Genomic DNA, 22,991 nt, shown 5'->3' on the forward strand with positions numbered 1-22,991 from the left:
GGACAAACAGCGTTCACTACAGACGAGGGGGCAGTCTCTCCTTCAAGGAGGCGCCTCATCCAGAGGCGAGCTTTTTTCACGCAGTTTCATCTGCGTCCGCCTCAATAGCACATTCTTCGCTTATGGGAGGGAAGTCGATGTCCCTACACAGGAACGTGTCACTTTTCCAGACGGTCAAAGACCGTCTTCAGAGGAGTCCACTCTTCAACTCAGTGGTCTGGAGCTCTGGGCAGTGTATCTTGCACTGCAAGCCTTCCTGCAGTGGCTGGAATGCAAATAGATCCGAATTCAGTCGGACTATCCACAGCGGTGGCATACACCAACCACCAAGGCGGACTACGCAGTCGACAAGCCTCCCAAGAGGTCCGGCGGATTCTGCTATGGGTAGAAGACAGAGCATACACCATATCAGCTGTTCATATCCCGGGCGTACAACACTAGGAAGCAGACTTCCTCAGTCGCCAGGGCGTGGACGCAGGGGAATGGGCTCTGCACCCGTTTGTTTTCAAGAAATCTGTAGCCGCAGGATGAAGACGGACGTCGACGTCATGGCTTCTCGGCAACAACAAGGCCCCGATTTTCATGACGCGGTCTTACGATCAAAGAGCTCTGGCGACAGGCGCCTTGGCTCAGGATTGGTCACAGTTCCAGCTACCGATTGCTGCCACACCATCCTCGTCGCCCCAAACTGGCCGGGGAGGTCGTGGTACCGAGATCTGTGGCACCTCACCGTCGGTCGACCGTGAGCACGACGTCATTGCCACCATGAGACGGGCTAGCCAGCCGCGGTCTGCCAAGATCTACCACAACTCGTGGAAGATATTCTTATCTTAGTGTTCTGCTCAGGGAGTGTCTCCCTGGCCATCGGCATTGCCTACTTTGCCTTCCCTCCTGCAATCTGGTTGGGAAAGAGGTTGGTCGCTCGGCTCCCTTTAAGGGCAAGTCTCGGCACTATCCGTGTTCTTTTCAGAAGCGTCTAGCACGTCTTCCTAAGGTGCGCACGTTACTACAGGGGGTTTGTCATATTGTGCCCCCGTACAAGCGGCCGTTAGATCCATGGGATCTGAGCAGGGTACTAGTTGCTCTCCAGAAGCCGCCTTTCGAGCCTCTGAGGGAAGTTTCCCTTTCGCGCCTGTCACAGAAAGTGGCCTTTCTGGTTGCGATCACGTCGCTTCGGCGAGTGTCTGAGCTGGCGGCTCTGTCATTCAAGGCTCCCTTCCTAGTATTCCACCAGGACAAGGTGGTGCTGCGCCCTATTCAGGAGTTTCTCCCTAAGGTTGTATCCGCGTTTCTTCTTAATCAGGATATATCCTTACCTTCCTTTTGTTCTCATCCGGTTCTCCGGTATGAAAAGGATTTACAGTTGTTAGTTCTGGGGAGAGCACTCAGAATCTACATTTCCCGCACGGCGCCCATGCGCCGCTCTGATGCATTTTTTGTCCTTGTCGCTGGTACGCGCAAGGGGTTGCAGGTTTCTAAAGCCACCATGGCTCGATGGATCAAAGAACCAATTCTTGAAGACTACCGTTCTGCGGGGCTTCCGGTTCCTTCAGGGCTGAAGGCCCATTCTACCAGAGCCGTAGGTGCGTCCTGGGCATTACGACACCAGGCTACGGCTCAACAGGTGTGCCAGGCAGCTACCTGGTCGAGCCTGCACATTTTTTCACCAAACATTATCAGGTGCATACCTATGCTTCGGCGGACGCCAGCCTAGGTAGAAGAGCCCTGCAGGCGGCAGTGGCTTCCCCATAGGGGAGGGCTGTCTTGCAGCTCTAACATGAGGTATTTCTTTACCCACCCAGGGACAGCTTTTGGACGTCCCAATCGTCTGGGTCTCCCAATAGAGCGCTGAAGAAGAAGGGAATTTTGTTACTTACCGTAAATTCCTTTTCTTCTAGCTCTTATTGGGAGACCCAGCACCCGCCCTGTTGTCCTTCGGGATTTTTTTGTTGTTTGCGGGTACACATGTTGTTCATGTTGAACGGTTTTTCAGTTCTCCGATGTTACTCGGAGTTAATTTGTTTAAACCAGTTATTGGCTTTCCCCCTTCTTGCTTTGGCACTAAAACTGGAGAACCCGTGATGTCACGGGGGGGGTATAGCCAGAAGGGGAGGGGCCTTGCACTTTTTAGTGTAGTGCTTTGTGTGGCCTCCGGAGGGCAGTAGCTATACCCCAATCGTCTGGGTCTCCCAATAAGAGCTAGAAGAAAAGGAATTTACGGTAAGTAACAAAATTCCCTTCATTTGAGGTATGGCACATTTTATCCATTTTTGCAGGATGTGTGTGGACCTTTGGCATTCAGGTGGTTAAATGGTGAGCCTGTCATGTGTTATGTACTCATATAGTGCTAACTAACCCGCCTGGACCTGGTGTTGTGCATCATTTATAGGCCTTAATTCAGACACTGTGCGTCTCGTGTATCCGTGCGAGATGCACCTATATAGTGCTGTTTAGCCCGCCTGACCTGGGTTTCTGGCGTCATTTATAGGTTACAGTTCAGACACTGCATTTCACTCATTATATGATGGGCTCCCAGTGCAAGCCTTATTAGTGTGCATGTCTTATGCTAAGCAGCCGCCCCTCCCCTCTAGTGTGGAGGTTGAGTGGCTGTGACATCAGCATCTTGCACCTCGGCTGCAGCCATCTTTTTGAGGAAGGCTCACCACATTCTGTGTGTGCACATATCATTTGTCTCGGCTCCTTTTTCGTGTTTTTGTGGTATCGCACAAGCTCTACTCACCTCCATAGAGCAGAGGACACATACAGCCTGTACACAGGTTTGGTGCTGGTTTTCGGCAGTTAGCAAGGTTTTCTATCCTTGTGGCTATTAGGACCTAGACAGTTTCTTGGGTCTATTATACTGATGCCCCACTTGGATTATGACTTTTGCCAAACAGGCTGGAAGCTAAAGTTTTACACCACGGAAATATAACAATGGCGATCCTTGTGCCGGAGCGGCTTTATCACGTGTGACTTATCTCGCAGGCGTCCTTCCAAGCCACATACAGGGGATTTATTTTTCCTCTTGCGTAGATATTTACAGTGTGAGTGGAGTAATGCTCGTTGGGTGGTGCTGGGGTCTTAAGCCTCCCAGTCGTCTAATGTAACAATAGTGGTTGTCATTGGTTTTCTGTAATGACCTGTGTCTCTACCCCTCCCCCACTAGTGCAGAACAAACGGCAACATTGGCCCTGAGCCAACTGGTTTTGACAGCAGTTTGAGCACTCGTCCACACCCACAGAACTGTGCTCTGCGCACAGGAGAGCACTGCCACCTAGTGGCTGATGGCAGGAAGTGGATTACTAGAGGGGGGAGGGAGGGAGAATCTGCCAACAAGGTGAATTAGGTTAGTTTCATACTTGCGTTGAATAGCATCCATTGCGTTGTGTGACGGATGCAACTGATGCGTTGCATATAGTGGCACAACAGTGGAATCTTTTTTTTTTTTTTTTTTTTTACAGTTTTACCGGCGGCAGACTATTGTGAACGATCAGCTAAGCGCTCTCAAAAGCCGACTGCCAGGCTATCAGCTGATTTGTCTCTCGGGGGCCGAACGATCAAAGTTTTTGATTTAAAGAAGAAAAGAAAACATAAAAAGGATTACGCTGCTCAAAAAAAAGCTACATGCTGCATTCCCTCCGCCCGACGGTCACTGACAATGGTGGATGCAACGCAAGACCATCTGTTGCAACCGCCCTTAATAGAAGCCTATGAAGGATAAACAGATTCCTGCAATGGTTACCGTAATTCCTCAAGGCGGCGGATTGTAACGGATGCCGCACAACGCAAGTGTGAAACTAGCCTAAAACTCTTAAATAAGACAACATCAAATGACTGAAGTAGCAAGCTATGCAGAGTTGATCCAACACCTCAGTAATAACTTATGACCGCATTAATGCCTGTTTTATTGAAACTAAATGGGTAGGAATAAAACATTCAACAAGGAACCCGTTTAATAAAGTGCACCAGATCTATCCAAAAAACACACATCACGTGTACAGAAAGCCTATCCAGCTATAACCTGGCATGATGCCAGTGCTGCAGTCACTGAACTAAAGGCCAGTCTGGGCAACTAGTATGGACCACCTTTTTAAAAGAGCATTATCATTTCAGTTACAAAACCCAATACCTTTACTTTCCAGTCCTGTGATAACAATGCCCATCTTCCCAGTAAGCAATAACAGTCCTAGTGCCACAAGTGGTGTAAACAGTGGGTTTTATTGCCAGTTGCCACATGTTTGACTCAGGTCCTTACATATAAAAACAGTAATCGTAGTCAAGTTCAAATCAATTAAGAAAAAAAAACTAAACAAAAAAACATTAAGTTACATGTTGTCATCATCAGAGTCGTCCTCTTCTTCTAAAGATTCCTGCCAAAGAGAAGACAAGATGCGTTTAGTACGAGCTCCGCTATAACCACAGCAGCAGACACAGTACAAGGCCAGTTTTACCTTTGCATATTTCTCCGCTTCTTCTCGGATCTCTTTTGGTACAATTTCATGTTTTCCATTAGTTACTGTCAGGAAATAAAGTGATTAGAAAAGTGATTTTACACTGCAGCGTGGTTATTTACAGGACATGGACAAACACTTAAGATGTTATTGGCATCATCAATGCAGTAATCAGAATGACCTGTAATATCAGGGTGTCTGGGAGAAAGTCCTGGATATGGCCACCGCAAGACCCACAATCTACATCCACTGTGCCAAAAATATCAATAATCAAATCAGATGGCTAAAAATTCACTAATTTGTGAAAAATAAGTTTGCAGCACAGAGTTGTGTGAGTATTGGTGCAGATCTCTTCAGGACATTAAACATGGAAGGGGCCACAACGCTACAATCAGCTGAGCCCAGGAGTTAGACCTGTGCTAAGGACATCACTAATGTCATTAATACTAGAGGTGAAAATCCAACCAGGCAAATTCTTACTTTCTCCAACCCAACTCAGCTCCAGCTCAAACGCTTTATCCTTTACTTCATCATGGACGATATAGATTCTGGGGAAATAAAAATAAGAACGGATATAGTATTGGATGATGTATGGTCCCTACAGCATTTTATCCCCTTTTTAAAAGGTTTTTCATTGCTCAAGACTAGAGTTGAGCGGATCGGTTATAATCCAGGTCCGGCGGATCCGGATCGGGTTGCCGCGGAAATCCGGATCCGATCCGGAATCCGCGTTAATGTAAATCAATGGGGAGCCGGATCCAGGGAGGAGAGAGCGCGAGCGAAACAAAAAAAAAAAAAAAAAAAAAAACAGATCCGGATCGTGCACTCCAAATCCCGGGTACTGGTCGGACTCTGATCGGGAACTCAAACCGTGCGGATCTGGATTTTGCCGATCCAGATCCACTCAACACTACTCAAGACCCATCAGCAGCAGCAAAGAACAGTGTTCAGCATGCCCAGGTTTTATATGTAAAGTGTTCAGCTCCCAGGCTGTAGAGAACTTTTGTTTCCCTCACCCTACGACTGCACCCTTATATTAGTGGTGCCGTCATGGGTTCGGAAAAAACACATCACCGGTAAGTAATTACGTATTTCCTGATGGAAAGCAGCAATCTCACAAATAAATACTTACATCTTTGCGACTTCTTTTACTACTTCCCGACATGTCATGTCCTTCATCTGTGGGGGGAACAAATAAAACCAATTAACCAGTAAAGGCCCATACACATTAGTTACGTATCCCAGCTTCCCCCTCACAGGGAACGTTCAGCCTAACCCTCCTAGGTGAGAGCTGACGCCGCTCCTCTTGTGGCAGCTCATCTAGAGAGCAAATGGATCAACTCTTTAGAATTGAACAGGTTAAATCCTTCCCTCCCACCAAATGATATAGCCAGAAGTCTCATACAAAAACTGTTGGCAGATAATGGCAGACTTCAGTCTTAATGTATATCAAGAACAACTGTTATTACAACTATCTGGCCCCTTTCACTTCTGCATGTGGGAAGTGAAACGGATGGGACAGGCATCAGCAGCTTGCCAGGCCTGGGGCACTATCTTAAAAGGGAACTTGTCAGGTCCTCTATGGACCCAGAACCACGTCAGTTCTGAGTGCATATTTCTATTCCCTGGCTAACCAGCCTATAGTAGCCTAGATAAAGAGATCTTTAGGAAACATATTTCTAAAGATACTATGTGATATGCTAATGAGGCCAGGGACTAGTTGCAAGGGCGTTAGTTCCCTTGGCTAATTGCCCCCCTCTGCATGTAAGCATTCCCCTGTGTGCGTGCTAACATGCTAATGAATGCGCAGCGTCAGAGGATGGTCATGCTCACCTCTCTGCTGCCATCACATCAGACACTGGCTTTCGGCTCAGTTCGCATGATTCCAGACTTACAGCAATGCGCACTACACAAGTTTGAAGCTAGGAAGCATGCACCCGGCTTCATAGTGGGCATGACTGAAAATCCCGGATCATGCGCACTGAGCTAAAATCCAGGAGTTGGATGCTATGGCAGCAGAGAGGTGAGAGCAACCATCTTCTGATGCTGTGCAATCATTAGCATAATAGCACAGGGTCCTGCTTACATGCTAAGGGGTCCGACTAGCCAAAGGAAATAACACCTTGCGACTAGTCCCTGTGCTCATTAGCATATCAAAGGATCTTTAGAAACACCTTTTCTAAAGATCTATTTATCTATGCTACTATAGGCAGGGACTGTTAGGCAGGGATTAGCAATATGCACAGAACTGTTTGTGGTTCTGGATGCATATTGCACCTGACAGGTTCCCTTTAAGAAGCTGGCGATTGACACACCTTCACCTCCAGATGTAGACAGAATGATGACCCCTAATCTTCTCGGTAGATTGATGCAGCCACATGTGCCAGTAACACAAACCTGAAGTTTTTCAATCTCTGTCTTGGCTGCTTGCTTTGCTTTCCCAATTGAACATCCCCAATAGCCCTGCAAGAGAAGTGAATCATTTAAAGAGCAAAAATGGACATATGAGATGACGGAGATCGAGGCCTAACTATAAAAGATCCTATTGGACAAAGTGTCAGCAGTGAAGCGCCACCTTTTATCATAAATCTGTCATTCACATTGGTGCAGAGAAGCCATCGAGTCATCATTATCCGATGGGAGGAAGCAAGCTGAGATTTTATAGACTGAGGTAAGTGCATTATTCGGTGCCATCAGCCCGTTCTGACAGCTCGCTGAGCGCTTCTGTTAATCACAGGGAATCCAGCGCTCACTCCCAAGTTTTAAGCCGAATCTTGACTCACCAGATTTGTCCACCACAGTCTGCTTTATTTGTACGTGAACTTAGTTTTACAAGGAAACTTGCATTCACTTGTATTTTTGTGTGAAAAATTGCATATAGCATTAAAGGATTTTGCAACCTACAATACTTCAAATGGACGCCTGGAATATTCTACCCTAGTTTGGGCAACAAATGATTTATAATACTGTGGAAGTCTATTCATTGTTACATTTTATGTCACAAGCAGCATAAAGGTCCAAGAACTCTATGGATAATGTGAATATTGGATAATTTGATGGGGAATGGACTGTCTAAAGAAGAGTAAAAATAGAAAGAAAAAAAATCTCAACTAGTTCACACTTACATAGGATACGCCTGATGGGTCCACCATGTACAACTGAGCGCCATCATCTTCATTGTAGGATCCCAACATAAAGCTGAAAAATAATGAATGGATTGTTAGAGTAGAAGGGGGGACTGAGAAATATAATAGAAATAAAGTACATTTAAATATTACAAATTTTACTAAAAAGTGTCTTTAGCAAAAATGTAGCAAGTATAGTAATATTTAGTTTGTGAACTATAATGATTTTAAATATATCAGCTCCCAACGTCCCTTGTCTTACAACAGGCTGCATAAAGACGTCTGCTGGAGACAGGACGCTGCCCTCACCCGATGTCTGCCAGGTATTGTGAACATATATTCCTCTGTTCACCAAACCTGACAGGACAAGAGGACAGTTTGTAGTTTATTCCACTAGCTCCATGACACCCTCCAATAAACCTGCCGGGCTGATGAGAGAAATATTCTGCACATGCTGGTCCTGCCCGCTTCGGTGAACAGAGGAATACACTGTCATGATAACTGACAGGACGCTGCCCTCACCTGATGTCTGTCTCCAGCCTGTCCTAAGACGAGGGACGGTTAGGAAACTGCAGTAACTAATGAATACCTTTTTGTTACAAGGTATTTAGTAAAATTTGTAATATTTAAATGTACTTTATTTTTAATTACATTTCTCGGAGTACCTCTTTAAAGATCAGATAATCTCGCTGTCCTACTGCTGAGACCCAAAGTTATAGAGAAAGCAAGAAGATTACGTGACACCCCAACTTAGAAAGAAAAACGAACAATCAAAAGAAGGGAATTTTGTTTACTTACCGTAAATTCCTTTTCTTCTAGCTCCAATTGGGAGACCCAGACAATTGGGTGTATAGCTATTGCCTCTGGAGGCCACACAAAGTATTACACTTAAAAGTGTAAGGCCCCTCCCCTTCTGGCTATACACCCCCAGTGGGATCACTGGCTCACCAGTTTTAGTGCCAAAGCAAGAAGGAGGAAAGCCAATAACTGGTTTAAAGACCAATTTAATCCGAGGAAACATCGGAGAACTGAACCATACCACATGAACAACATGTGTATTCGAAAAAAACAGAAAAACCCAGAGAAAACAGGGCGGGTGCTGGGTCTCCCAATTGGAGCTAGAAGAAAAGGAATTTACGGTAAGTAAACAAAATTCCCTTCTTTTTCGCTCCTAATTGGGAGACCCAGACAATTGGGACGTCCAAAAGCAGTCCCTGGGTGGGTAAAAGAATACCTCGTGATAGGGCCGTCAAACAGCCCTTTCCTACAGGTGGGCAATTGCCGCCTGAAGGACTTATCTACCTAGGCTGGCGTCTGCCGAAGCGTAGGTATGCACCTGAAAATGCTTGGTAAAAGTATGCAGACCCAATCAGGTAGGTGCCTGACACACCTGCTGAGCCGTAGCCTGGTGCCGTAATGTCCAGGATGCACCCACGGCTCTGATAGAATGGGCCTTCGGCCTTGAGAGAACCAGAAACCCAGTAGAACTGTAGGTTTCAAGAATTGGTTCCTCGATCCCCCGAGCAAGGGTGGATTTGGAAGCTTGCGACTGTTTACGCCGACCAGCGACAAGGACAAAGAGTGCATCCGGGTGGCGCAGGAGCGCCATGCGGGAAGTAGAACCTGAGTGCTCTCACCAGAACCAACAGATGCAAATCTTTCTGAAATTGGTGGACTGGACGAGGACACAAAGAAGGTGAGTTGATATCCTGATCGATATGAAAGTGGGATACCACCTTAGGGAGAAATTCCGGAACCGGACGCAGAACTACCCTGTCCTGGTGAAGGACCAGGAAGGGAGTTTGTATGAGAGCGTTGCTAGCTCGGACACTGTCCTAAGAGACGAGACCGTTACTAGAAGGCCACTTCCCGTGAAAAGCGGGAAGGGAGACATCTTTCAAAGGCTTGAAAGGCGGCATCTGGAGAGCAATTAGAACCTTGTTCAGATCTCAGGGCTCTAACGGCCGCTTGTACGGAGTGCTGAGAAGACAAACTCCCCGTAGGAACGTGCGTACCTGAGGAAGTCGTCGTTTCTGAAAAATACAGATAGCGCTGAGACTTGTCCCTAAAGGGAACTGAGCGACAACCCATTTTCCTACCTAGATTGCAGGAAGGAAGGAAACATAGACGATGCAACCGGCCAGGGAGAAACACCCTGCGCCGAGCACCGAGATAAGAATATCTTCCACGTCCTGTTCAAATGGAAGAATGGCCCTTGAGACAGCCAGTCTGATTGGTCTGGTAGTGCCCCCGGTTAGCCTACCGTGAGGCACCACAGAACCGAGTACCACAACATCCTCGGCCAATCTGTAGCGACGAGGATGGCGCGGCCGCAGTCGGTCTTGATCTAGCGCAGTACTCTGGGCAACAATGCCAGAGGTGGCACCTAAGGTAGCTGGAACTGCGACCAATGCTGAACTAAGGCGTTTGCCGCCAGAGCTCGATGATTGTGAAACCGTGCCATGAAGCTGGCACATTGTTGTTGTGCCGTGACGCCATTAGATCGACGTCCGGCCTCTGTCAGCGGCGCCAGATCTCCTGAAACCCGTCCGGGTGAGGAGACCATCCTCTTTCGGCCACACCTCAGCGACTTAGGAAGTCAGCTTCCTAGTTTCCACACTTGGGATGTGAATTGTGGATATGGTGGATGCCGTGTCTTCCACCCACATCAGAACCTGCCGGACTTCCTGGAAGGCTTGCCGGTTGCGCGTTCTTCCTTGGTGGTTGATGTATGCCACCGCTGTGGAGCTGTCCGACTGAAGTCGGATATGCTTGCTTTCCAGCCGCTGTTGGAAGGTTTGTAGGGCAAGATACACTGCTCTGTGTTCAAGAACATTGATCTGAAGGGTGGACTCTTGCTGAGTCCACGTACCCTGAGCGCTGTAGTGGAGAGAAACTGCTCCCCACCCTGATAGACTCGCGTCTGTCGTAACTATCGCCCAGGATGGGGATAGGAAGGACCTTCTTTTTTAACCAAGAGGTGGGAAGAAGCCACCACCGTAGAGATTCCTTGGCCGCCTGAGAAAGAACGACGACTCTGTTGAGGGACGTCGACTCCTCGTCCCATTGGCGGAGAATGTCCCATTGTAGTGGACGCAGTAAAACTGCGCGAAAGGAACTGCCTCCATTGCTACCATCTTACGTAGGAAGTGCATGAGGCGTCTCAATGTGTGCGACTGGTTCTTAAAGAAGAGCTTGCAGCCCGTAGTGAATGCTGTTTGTCTAGCGGAAGCTTCACTATCGCTGAGAGAGTAAGAAACTCTATGCCTAGATATGTTATCGATAGGGTCGGGGTCGGATCTGACTTTGAAAAGTTGATGATCCACCCAAAACTTTAGAGAGTCTCCAGCGCAACGTTCGGGCAGTGTTGGCATGTTTTCCAAGAGAGTGCCTTGACAAGTAGATCGTCTAAATACGGGATCACAGAGTGACTCTGAGAGTGCAGGACTGTGACTACTGCTGCCCTGACCTTGGCGAAGACCAGTGGGACTGTCGCTAGCCGGAAGGTAGAGCTACGAACAGAAGGTGTTCGTCTCCTATAACGAAGCGTAGACACGCTAGTGCTCTGGATCAATCGGCACGTGTGGATAAGCATCCTTGATGCCTAATGATGCTAGGAAATATCCTTGGGACCTTGAGGCGGAGTGATTCCATCCGGAACCGCCTGGTGTCCACGAGCTTGCTGAGCATTTTTAGATCCAGAACGGGATGGAACGGCCCGTTGTTATAGGTACCGCAAAGAATTTGGGGTAAAAACCGTGACCTTGTTCCTGAAGAGGAACGGGGGTCATCACTCTTTCTGCCTATAGAGTGCACCCTGTTTGCAGAAGAGCAGCGGCTCGGCCGGGAGGTGGAGAAATTCTGAAGAATCGAGTTGGAGGACGAGAAGTGAGCTCTATCCTGTACCCTTGAGACAGAATGTCTCACACTCAATGGTCATTGACCTATGGCAGCTAAATATCGCCAAGGCGGGAGAGCCTGCTACCGACCGAGGCCGCAAGTCATGAGGAAGCCGCCTTGGAAGCGGGTTTTCAGACTGTCGATTTTTTGGGCGTGACTGAGCCCGCTAAGAACCTAAGCTCCTCTGATCCTTTTGAGTCCACATTGGACGAGGAAAAATGGGATCTGCCCGAGCCTCGAAAGAAGGGAATTTTGTTTACTTACCGTAAATTCCTTTTCTTCTAGCTCCAATTGGGAGACCCAGACAATTGGGTGTATAGCTATTGCCTCTGGAGGCCACACAAAGTATTACACTTAAAAGTGTAAGGCCCCTCCCCTTCTGGCTATACACCCCCAGTGGGATCACTGGCTCACCAGTTTTAGTGCCAAAGCAAGAAGGAGGAAAGCCAATAACTGGTTTAAAGACCAATTCAATCCGAGGAAACATCGGAGAACTGAACCATACCACATGAACAACATGTGTACCCGAAAAAACAGAAAAACCCCGAGAAAACAGGGCGGGTGCTGGGTCTCCCAATTGGAGCTAGAAGAAAAGGAATTTACGGTAAGTAAACAAAATTCCCTTCTTCTTTGTCGCTCCATTGGGAGACCCAGACAATTGGGATGTCCAAAAGCAATCCCTGGGTGGGTAAAAGAATACCTCATGATAGGGCCGTCAAACGGCCCTCTCCTACAGGTGGCCAACCGCCGCCTGAATGACTTATCTACCTAGGCTGGCGTCTGCCGAAGCGTAGGTATGCATCTGATAATGCTTGGTAAAAGTAAGTAGACTCGACCAGGTGGGTGCCTGACACACCTGCTGAGCCGTAGCCTGGTGCCGTAATGCCCAGGATGCACCCACGGCTCTGGTAGAATGGGCCTTCGGCCTTGAGAGAACCAGAAGCCCAGTAGAACTGTAGGTTTCAAGAATTGGTTCCTCGAGCCCCCGAGCAAGGGTGGATCTGGAAGCTTGCGACTGTTTACGCCGACCAGCGACAAGGACAAAGAGTGCATCCGGGTGGCGCAGGAGCGCCATGCGGGAAGTAGAACCTGAGTGCTCTCACCAGAACCAACAGATGCAAATCTTTCTGAAATTGATGGACTGGACGAGGACACAAAGAAGGTGAGGTGATATCCTGATTGATATGAAAATGGGATACCACCTTAGGGAGAAATTCCGGAACCGGACGCAGAACTACCCTGTCCTGGTGAAGGACCAGGAAGGGAGTTTGTATGAGAGCGTTGCTAGCTCGGAAACTCTCCTAAGAGACGAGACCGTTACTAGAAGGCCACTTCCCGTGAAAAACGGGAAGGGAGACATCCTTCAAAGGCTCGAAAGGCGGCATCTGGAGAGCAATTAGAACCTTGTTCAGATCTCAGGGCTCTAACGGCCGCTTGTACGGAGTGCTGAGAAGACAAACTCCCCGTAGGAACGTGCGTACCTGAGGAAGTCGTCGTTTCTGAAAAAATACAGATAGCGCTGAGACTTGTCCCTAAAGGGAACTGAGCGACAACCCATTTTCCTACCTAGATTGCAGGAAGGAAGGAAACATAGACGATGCAACCGGCCAGGGAGAAACACCCTGCGCCGAGCACCGAGATAAGAACATCTTCCACGTCCTGTGGTCAATCTTGGCGGACGTTGGTATGCTAGCCTGTCTCATGGTGGCAACCACGTCCTGAGGTAATCCTGACGACACTAGGTTCCAGGACTCAATGCCACACCATCCGGTTGAGGGCCGTAGAATCCAAATGGAAGAATGGCCCTTGAGACAGCCAGTCTGATTGGTCTGGTAGTGCCCCCGGTTAGCCTACCGTGAGGCACCACAGAACCGAGTACCACAACATCCTCGGCCAATTTGTAGCGACGAGGATGGCGCGGCCGCAGTCGGTCTTGATCTAGCGCAGTACTCTGGGCAACAATGCCAGAGGTGGCACCTAAGGTAGCTGGAACTGCGACCAATGCTGAACTAAGGCGTTTGCCGCCAGAGCTCGATGATTGTGAAACCGTGCCATGAAGCTGGCACATTGTTGTTGTGCCGTGACGCCATTAGATCGACGTCCGGCCTCTGTCAGCGGCGCCAGATCTCCTGAAACCCGTCCGGGTGAGGAGACCATACTCTTTCGGCCACACCTCAGCGACTTAGGAAGTCAGCTTCCTAGTTTCCACACTTGGGATGTGAATTGTGGATATGGTGGATGCCGTGTCTTCCACCCACATCAGAACCTGCCGGACTTCCTGGAAGGCTTGCCGGTTGCGCGTTCTTCCTTGGTGGTTGATGTATGCCACCGCTGTGGAGCTGTCCGACTGAAGTCGGATATGCTTGCTTTCCAGCCGCTGTTGGAAGGATTGTAGGGCAAGATACACTGCTCTGTGTTCAAGAACATTGATCTGAAGAGTGGACTCTTGCTGAGTCCACGTACCCTGAGCGCTGTAGTGGAGAAAAACTGCTCCCCACCCTGATAGACTCGCGTCTGTCGTAACTATCGCCCAGGACGGGGATAGGAAGGACCTTCTTTTTGACCAAGAGGTGAGAAGAAGCCACCACCGTAGAGATTCCTTGGCCGCCTGAGAAGAACGACGACTCTGTTGAGGGACGTCGACTCCTCGTCCCATTGGCGGAGAATGTCCCATTGTAGTGGACGCAGTAAAACTGCGCGAAAGGAACTGCCTCCATTGCTACCCTATAGAGTGCACCCTGTTTGCAGAAGAGCAGCGGCCCGGCCGGGAGGTGGAGAAATTCTGAAGAATCGAGTTGGAGGACGAGAAGTGAGCTCTATCCTGTACCCGTGAGACAGAATGTCTCACACTCAATGGTCATTGACCTATGGCAGCTAAATATCGCCAAGGCGGGAGAGCCTGCTACCGACCGAGGCCGCAAGTCATGAGGAAGCCGCCTTGGAAGCGGGTTTTCCGACTGTCGCTTTTTTGGGCGAGACTGAGCCCGCTAAGAATCTTAGCTCCTCTGATCCTTTTGAGTCCACCTTGGACGAGGAAAAATGGGACCTGCCCGAGCCTCGAAAAGGCCGAAAACCCCGACTGCCTCTTGCTCTGTTGGGGTTTGTTGTGTCCGGGCTGAGGAAAGGATGAATCCTTACCCCTGGACTGTTTGATGGTTACATCCAACGCTCACCAAACAGTCGGTCAGCAGAAAAAGGCAACTGGTTAGGCAACCTTTTTTGGAAGCAGAATCTGCCTTCCATTCACTTAACGAGCAGACCAGGCTCTGCTTAAAAACACGGAGTAGCGGAGGCTACCGCCGCACGGTTCGCAGAGTCCAGGACAACCTGAATCGCGTAAGAAACAAATGCAGACATTTGAGAGGTTAAGGATGCCACCTGCGGCACAGATGTACGTGTAACCGTGTCAATCTGTGTAAGACAAGCTGAAATAGCTTGGAGTGCCCCAAGGGAGAGAATGCCGGAGCCAACGGTGCGCCGACAGCCTCATAGATGGCTTTCGACCAGAGATCCATCTGTCTGTCAGTGGCATCTTTGAGTTTGCAGTTCCATCTCCCACTGCAACTATGGATCTAGCTACAAGCCTGGAGATTGGAGGATGCCGCTCGGGACATTGGGTCCAGTCCTTGACCAAGTCAGGGGACAGGGATAGCGTGTATCCTAAGCCGTTTGGAGAAGCGCATATCTGGATAAGCGTGGTGTTCCTGGACTGCCTCTCTGAAGGCAGAGTGGTCCAGAAAAATACGTGAAGCTGACTCCTCCACTGGAGGAGTTGTGAGAAATAACCCACATTCTATAGATGGACGCTATAAGATTATTTACTATGGCGTCACCATCAGGTGTATCCAGATTGAGAGCGGTCTCAGGATCAGAATCCTGAGCCGCTACTTCCGCCTCATTACACAGCGAGTCCTTCTGTTAGGACCCTGATGAAACCGAGGCCGCTCATAGCGAGCCCACTTAGGCTGTCTGGGACTGACGTCCGTGCAGAGCCGTGACTCTGGGATGCGTGTGACATTCCCGGAGCTGTTAGTTATTCACACTGAGGGGGGCCATGGATCAATGATTCAACAGTGCCCATATTGTGAGAGACATGTCCGGACTGCTAGGCTTCTAGTATCATAGCCATAGTCTCAGAAAAACTGTCAGTAAATACTGCAGACACCGTCCTCATCCCCTGGCCATTAGTGCATACAATGGGAGTCTATGTACCTGCCGGCCGTATAGCCGTACATGCTGTACCAGCTGTATAGAAAAACATGTGGTTCTGCACCTTTGTTTTACACAGAGAATATGCTGATAACTCCTCCGCATAATCCAGGAGGGTATATACAACGTGCGACCAAACAGTGCAATGTATATAGTACAAGCATATCTATAAGTGCACTTCTGCACTAGTGGGGTTAGCACCACAGGTGCTGCTTAACGCCTGTTACAGCGATTGTGTGACTATCAGAATGCCAGGGTCTTCCACACTTGTCTCTGTATCGTACAGAAAACTGACACTAATGGCTGCCGGTGTCCTTGTAGAGAAGGAAGCCGTGGGCGTGCCTGAGAAAGTGCGGGAATCCGGATTCACAGTGCACACAGTGAGAGGGGTGGAGTATGCAAAACATACTCCAGCTCTCAGCTCTGCTCTATGCAGCGTCACGCCCCTACCCTGACTGTCAGGGCTGTGGGCGGTAACGAAGGGAGACTAGGCCCAGAAGCCGGGGACTCGAGTTAACAGCGCGGCCGCCGTAAAAGCGCGGGCCGCGCTGAAGTCCCCGGCGCACCACAAGTGCCAGCCGCGCCGCAGTCCCAGCGGCCGGCGCGACCGCCCTAGAAGTGGCCAGCGTCCCGCCCCTCTCCTGACTGGCAGGTCTGGGGGCGGGAACGAACTAAAGCAGGCCGCAAAAGCCGGGGACTCGAGTTATCAGCGCGGCCGCCGTAAAAGCGCGGGCCGCGCTGAAGTCCCCGGCGCACTACAAGTGCCAGCCGCGCCGCTGTTCCAGCGGCCGGCGCGCCCGAGTCCTAGACGTGGGCAGCGTCCCGCCCCTCTCCTGACTGGCAGGTCTGGGGGCGGGAACGAACGGAAGCAGGCCGCAAAAGCCGGGGACTGTAGTTATCAGCGCGGCCGCCGTAAAAGCGCAGGCCGCGCTGAAGTCCCCGGCGCACTACAAGTGCCAGCCGTGCCGCAGTCCCAGCGGCCGGCGCGGCCGAGTCCCATAAGTGTGCCTGCTTCAGCTAAGCTGAATGAGGCTATGGCACAGGCGCCGCAGCGCTGATGTCCCCCGGCGCACTACAACACCCAGCATGCTGCGGTGTGAGCGCCAAATGCACGGGGACACAGAGTACCTTGAGGAAGCAGGGCCATGTCCCTGATGTACTCCGCTCCATCCAGCATCTTCTCCAGGGGCTGTAGATGGAGCACGGTCTCAGTGCCTGGAGACCGGTAAATCCCACTTCACCCAGAGCCCTGTAAAAAGGGATGGGGAAGGAATCAGCATGTGGGCTCCTGCCGCCGTACCCGCAATGGGTACCTCAACCTTACAAACACCTCCGACATACAGTGGGGTGAGAAGGGAGCATGCTGGGGACACTATATGTGTCCTCTTTTCTTCCATCCGACATAGTCAGCAGCTGCTGCTGACTAAAAAGTGGAGCTATGCGTGGATGTGTTGCCTCCTTCGCACAAAGCACAAAACTGGTGAGCCAGTGATCCCACTGGGGGTGTATAGCCAGAAGGGGAGGGGCCTTACACTTTTAAGTGTAATACTTTGTGTGGCCTCCAGAGGCAATAGCTATACACCCAATTGTCTGGGTCTCCCAATGGAGCGACAAAGAAAGGCCGAAAACCCCGACTGCCTCTTGCTCTGTTGGGGTTTGTTGTGTCCGGGCTGAGGAAAGGATGAATCCTTACCCCTGGACTGTTTAATGGTTACATTCACCAAACAGTCGGTCAGCAGAAAAAGGCAACTGGTAGGCAACCTTTTTTGGAAGCCGAATCTGCCTTCCATTCACTTAACGAGCAGACCAGGCTCTGCTTAAAAACACGTAGTAGCGGAGGCTACCGCCGCACGGTTCGCAGAGTCCAGGACAATCTGAATCGCGTAAGAAGCAAATGCAGACATTTGAGAGGTTAAGGATGCCACCTGCGGCACAGATGTACGTGTAACCGTGTCAATCTGTGTAAGACAAGCTGAAATAGCTTGGAGTGCCCCAAGGGAGAGAATGCCGGAGCCAACAGCAGTTCCATCTCCCACTGCAACTATGGATCTAGCTACAAGCCTGGAGATTGGAGGATGCCGCTTGAGACACTGGGTCCAGTCCCTGACCAAGTCAGGGGACAGGGATAACGTGTATCCTAAGCCGTTTGGAGAAGCGCATATCTGGATAAGCGTGGTGTTCCTGGACTGCCTCTCTGAAGGCAGAGTGGTCCAGAAAAATACGTGAAGCTGACTCCTCCACTGGAGGAGCTGTGAGAAATAACCCACATTCTATAGATGGACGCTATAAGATTATTTACTATGGCGTCACGATCAGGTGTATCCAGATTGAGAGCGGTCTCAGGATCAGACTCCTGAGCCGCTACTTCCGCCTCATTACACAGCGAGTCCTTCTGCTAGGACCCTGATGAAACCGAGGCCGCTCATAGTGAGCCCGCTTAGGCTGTCTGGGACTGACGTCCGTGCAGAGCCGTGACTCTGGGATGCGTGTGACATTCCCGGAGCTGTTAGTTGTTCACACTGAGGGGGGCCATGGATCAATGATTCAACAGTGCCCATATTGTGAGAGACATGTCCGGACTGCTAGGCTTCTAGTATCATAGCCATAGTCTCAGAAAAACTGTCAGTAAATACTGCAGACACCGTCCTCATCCCCTGGCCATTAGTGCATACAATGGGAGTCTATGTAACCTGCCGGCCGTATAGCCGTACATGCTGTACCAGCTGTATAGAAAAACATGTGGTTCTGCACCTTTGTTTTACACAGAGAATATGCTGATAAGTCCTCCGCATAATCCAGGAGGGTATATACAACGTGCGACCAAACAGTGCAATGTATATAGTACAAGCATATCTATAAGTGCACTTCTGCAGTAGTGGGGTTAGCACCACAGGTGCTGCTTAACGCCTGTTGCAGCGATTGTGTGACTATCAGAATGCCAGGGTCTTCCACACTTGTCTCTGTTCGTACAGAAACTGACACTAATGGCTGCCGGCGTCCTTGTAGAGAAGGAAGCCGTGGGCGTGCCTGAGAAAGTGCGGGAATCCGGATTCACAGTGCACACAGTGAGAGGGGTGGAGTATGCAAAACATACTCCAGCTCTCAGCGCTGCTGTGCTATGCAGCGTCACGCCCCTACCCTGACTGTCAGGGCTGTGGGCGGTAACGAAGGGAGACTAGGCCCAGAAGCCGGGGACTCGAGTTAACAGCGCGGCCGCCGTAAAAGCGCGGGCCGCGCTGAAGTCCCCGGCGCACCACAAGTGCCAGCCGCGCCGCAGTCCCAGCGGCCGGCGCGACCGATTCCTAGAAGTGGCCAGCGTCCCGCCCCTCTCCTGACTGGCAGGTCTGGGGGCGGGAACGAACGGAAGCAGGCCGCAAAAAGCCGGGGACTCTAGTTATCAGCGCGGCCGCCGTAAAAGCGCGGGCCGCGCTGAAGTCCCCGGCGCACCACAAGTGCCAGCCGCGCCGCAGTCCCAGCGGTCGGCGCGACCGATGCTTAGAAGTGGCCAGCGTCCCGCCCCTCTCCTGACTGGCAGGTCTGGGGGCGGGAACGAACGGAAGCAGGCCGCAAAAGCCGGGGACTCTAGTTATCAGCGCGGCCGCCGTAAAAGCGCAGGCCGCGCTGAAGTCCCCGGCGCACTACAAGTGCCAGCCGCGCCGCAGTCCCAGCGGCCGGCGCGACCAATTCCCATAAGTGAGCCTGCTTCAGCGAAGCTGAATGAGGCCATGGCACAGGCGCCGCAGCGCTGATGTCCCCCGGCGCACTACAACACCCAGCATGCTGCGGTGTGAGCGCCAAATGCACGGGGACACAGAGTACCTTGAGGAAGCAGGGCCATGTCCCTGATGTACTCCGCTCCATCCAGCATCTTCTCCAGGGGCTGCAGATGGAGCACGGTCTCAGTGCCTGGAGACCGGTAAATCCCACTTCACCCAGAGCCCTGTAAAAAGGGATGGGGAAGGAATCAGCATGTGGGCTCCTGCCGCCGTACCCGCAATGGGTACCTCAACCTTACAAACACCTCCGACACAGTGGGGTGAGAAGGGAGCATGCTGGGGACACTATATGTGTCCTCTTTTCTTCCATCCGACATAGTCAGCAGCTGCTGCTGACTAAAAAGTGGAGCTATGCGTGGATGTGTTGCCTCCTTCGCACAAAGCACAAAACTGGTGAGCCAGTGATCCCACTGGGGGTGTATAGCCAGAAGGGGAGGGGCCTTACACTTTTAAGTGTAATACTTTGTGTGGCCTCCAGAGGCAATAGCTATACACCCAATTGTCTGGGTCTCCCAATTAGGAGCGAAAAAGAAAAGCTATTTAATAAATAAATAAAAAAAAAAGTAAAAAAAACTCATTTGTGTTCACCATGCATAGCAATATGTACTCGAATTGTGAATGTAATTGTGCCCCCCATTTAACTAAGGCTATCCCTATAATATCCTTATACTCTCAAAAATACAAAATCAGTGTCTCACTCCTCTTATATGATAATAGAAAGAAGGTCTTTATACAGATACTGAGCCATCTCAAAGGGAATGTCAGCAAACAATGACTGTTCAAAGTCTAGGTGCATCATGTGACCAATCATTGAATTTTACCTTTCCAACTATCTACCCCCTTCTCTACCAAAAATGTCAAAGAGAAGGTGGGGAAACAAGTAGGTGGGACGGTGCACTGAACTGTTTGGCCACACCAAGAGTGCACCTTAACTTGGTTTGAACAGTAATTCTGCACTAACAGAGTCCCTTTAATGACCAGTGGTCCCACTGGCCACCAAAAATCCATACATCCTTAGTACGAGGAGGACACAGATCACTAACCCACTTTTCTCCAACACATTGTAAGCCAGAATCACAGGGCACATGGGGACCACACAGAGCCGCAGAAGAAGGATCCCCTGTATATGGCATGACATCCATGCACAAGCGTGCAAGACAGGGCGTGATGTCAAAGCACGGTGACAGCACAGAGGACACTGCTAAGCTAGCCTAGTGCGGCATGTGAAAAAATAAAAGTGTTGCAATCACTGATTAAAATATGACTGAATAAAAAAAAAAAAAACACCCTGGAAAATTTAAGTTTTTGGCATACGTGAAAGAAAGAAAAAAAAAATTCACAGACCGATCAAAGTACTGTAATGCTTAGGTGCCAAAGGGCACCCACACAAAGCCCTGCCGAGGACAGAGAAAAGTGTGAGTGCCGGAGTGCAGTGGAGGACACTGGATGATGCAGGAGGCGCCATCCAAAGCAGTGACGGAAGACTGATTGCAAGAAGAGAGGAGGTGCCAGATCACGGTCAGCAACACACACATCAGATCGTACCACACCTTAAGTGAGTATAATATAAAAGGTCTGTGCTGTGCAGATTGGCTTGGGGGACATACAGTATATATACAGCTTTCTAGAATATAAAGGGGGGTGGCTGTACTTTATATGGGTAAGACCTGGTGACAGGTTCCCTTTAACTCCCTTTCTAAACATACAACCAGTCCTCTGCAGAGCATATTGCGATCCAACTAACTAAAATTTAAAGTGATAATTATCTGCCAAAGGCAGTTAGAGGCTTGCACATGTCTTGCTGGGAATAAAGGGGTATTCCTATCTGGGAGTGACACTGCTCAGATAGAGTGAATGGAAGCCGCACTACAGTCCATTTGCTGTGAAGATGTTTGGGTGTCTCAGATATATCATAACACAAGAGGAGAATACCTCTTCAGAGCAGATCTGGCACCAGAGGAGCCCCATAGACAACAGATGGCTGCTAGAAGAACAGATTGGCAATCATTCAGCTAGCAGCCATCTCTCCCATACGGGAACGCTCGCTTCTGTATTCTCTATGAGAAAGCTACTGTCGGATGGATCTGGCCTTGGCTTACTCTGTAGTTCAAAATTGGACGCAACAGATTCTTATTAGTGATGAGTGAGCATCAGGTGCACAGTACTCGTATCTAGTGACGAGCGGGCACAACCATGCTCGGGTGCTCAGTACTCGTATCTAGTGACGAGCGGGCACAACCATGCTCGGGTGCTCAGTACTCGTATCTAGTGATGAGCGGGCACTACCATGCTCGGGTGCTCAGTACTCGTATCTAGTGATGAGCGGGCACAACCATGCTCGGGTGCTCAGTACTCGTATCTAGTGACGAGCGGGCACAACCATGCTCGGGTGCTCAGTACTCGTATCTAGTGATGAGCGGGCACTACCATGCTCGGGTGCTCAGTACTCGTATCTAGTGACGAGCGGGCACAACCATGCTCGGGTGCTCAGTACTCGTATCTAGTGACGAGCGGGCACAACCATGCTCGGGTGCTCAGTACTCGTATCTAGTGATGAGCGGGCACTACCATGCTCGGGTGCTCAGTACTCGTATCTAGTGATGAGCGGGCACTACCATGCTCGGGTGCTCAGTACTCGTATCTAGTGATGAGCGGGCACTACCATGCTCGGGTGCTCTGTACTCGTATCTAGTGATGAGCGGGCACTACCATGCTCGGGTGCTCAGTACTCGTATCTAGTGATGAGCGGGCACTACCATGCTCGGGTGCTCAGTACTCGTATCTAGTGATGAGCGGGCACTACCATGCTCGGGTGCTCAGTACTCGTATCTAGTGATGAGCGGGCACTACCATGCTCGGGTGCTCTGTACTCGTATCTAGTGATGAGCGGGCACTACCATGCTCGGGTGCTCAGTACTCGTATCTAGTGATGAGCGGGCACTACCATGCTCGGGTGCTCAGTACTCGTATCTAGTGATGAGCGGGCACTACCATGCTCGGGTGCTCGGTACTCGTATCTAGTGATGAGCGGGCACTACCATGCTCGGGTGCTCAGTACTCGTATCTAGTGATGAGCGGGCACTACCATGCTCGGGTGCTCTGTACTCGTATCTAGTGATGAGCGGGCACTACCATGCTCGGGTGCTCAGTACTCGTATCTAGTGATGAGCGAGCACTACCATGCTCGGGTGCTCGGTACTCGTATCTAGTGATGAGCGGGCACTACCATGCTCGGGTGCTCTGTACTCGTATCTAGTGATGAGCGAGCACTACCATGCTCGGGTGCTCGGTACTCGTATCTAGTGATGAGCGGGCACTACCATGCTCAGGTACTCTACCTGTAATTAGTGATGAGTGGGCACTACCATGCTCGGGTGCTCTACCTGTAATTAGTGATGAGTGGGCACTACCATGCTCGGGTGCTCAGTACTCGTAACTAGTGATGAGTGAGCACTGCCATGCTCGAGTGCTCTGAACCAGCAGGCAATGCTTAGATGGGCACGACTCATGTACTGAGTATAATGAAAGTC

General features: G+C 50.2%; 1 protein-coding gene across 1 annotated transcript in view; it reads right to left on the reverse strand.

Annotated features, from left to right (window-relative positions):
• Window positions 1–4,199: 4,199 nt before the first annotated feature.
• PSMA3 (proteasome 20S subunit alpha 3) overlaps window positions 4,200–22,991 on the reverse strand; it is a 38,674-nt gene continuing 19,882 nt past the window's right edge. The window contains exons 6-11 of the mRNA XM_075329554.1: window positions 7,577–7,649; window positions 6,849–6,914; window positions 5,584–5,630; window positions 4,932–4,999; window positions 4,452–4,516; window positions 4,200–4,370 (exon numbers count right to left, since the gene is read on the reverse strand). Coding sequence (XP_075185669.1) covers window positions 4,326–4,370; window positions 4,452–4,516; window positions 4,932–4,999; window positions 5,584–5,630; window positions 6,849–6,914; window positions 7,577–7,649 — 364 coding nt within the window. The 3' untranslated portion in view covers window positions 4,200–4,325. The remainder of the gene's footprint in view (window positions 4,371–4,451; window positions 4,517–4,931; window positions 5,000–5,583; window positions 5,631–6,848; window positions 6,915–7,576; window positions 7,650–22,991) is intronic.

The sequence above is a fragment of the Anomaloglossus baeobatrachus genome, chromosome 12 (genome assembly GCF_048569485.1).
Source record: "Anomaloglossus baeobatrachus isolate aAnoBae1 chromosome 12, aAnoBae1.hap1, whole genome shotgun sequence".
NCBI lineage: Eukaryota > Metazoa > Chordata > Amphibia > Anura > Aromobatidae > Anomaloglossus > Anomaloglossus baeobatrachus.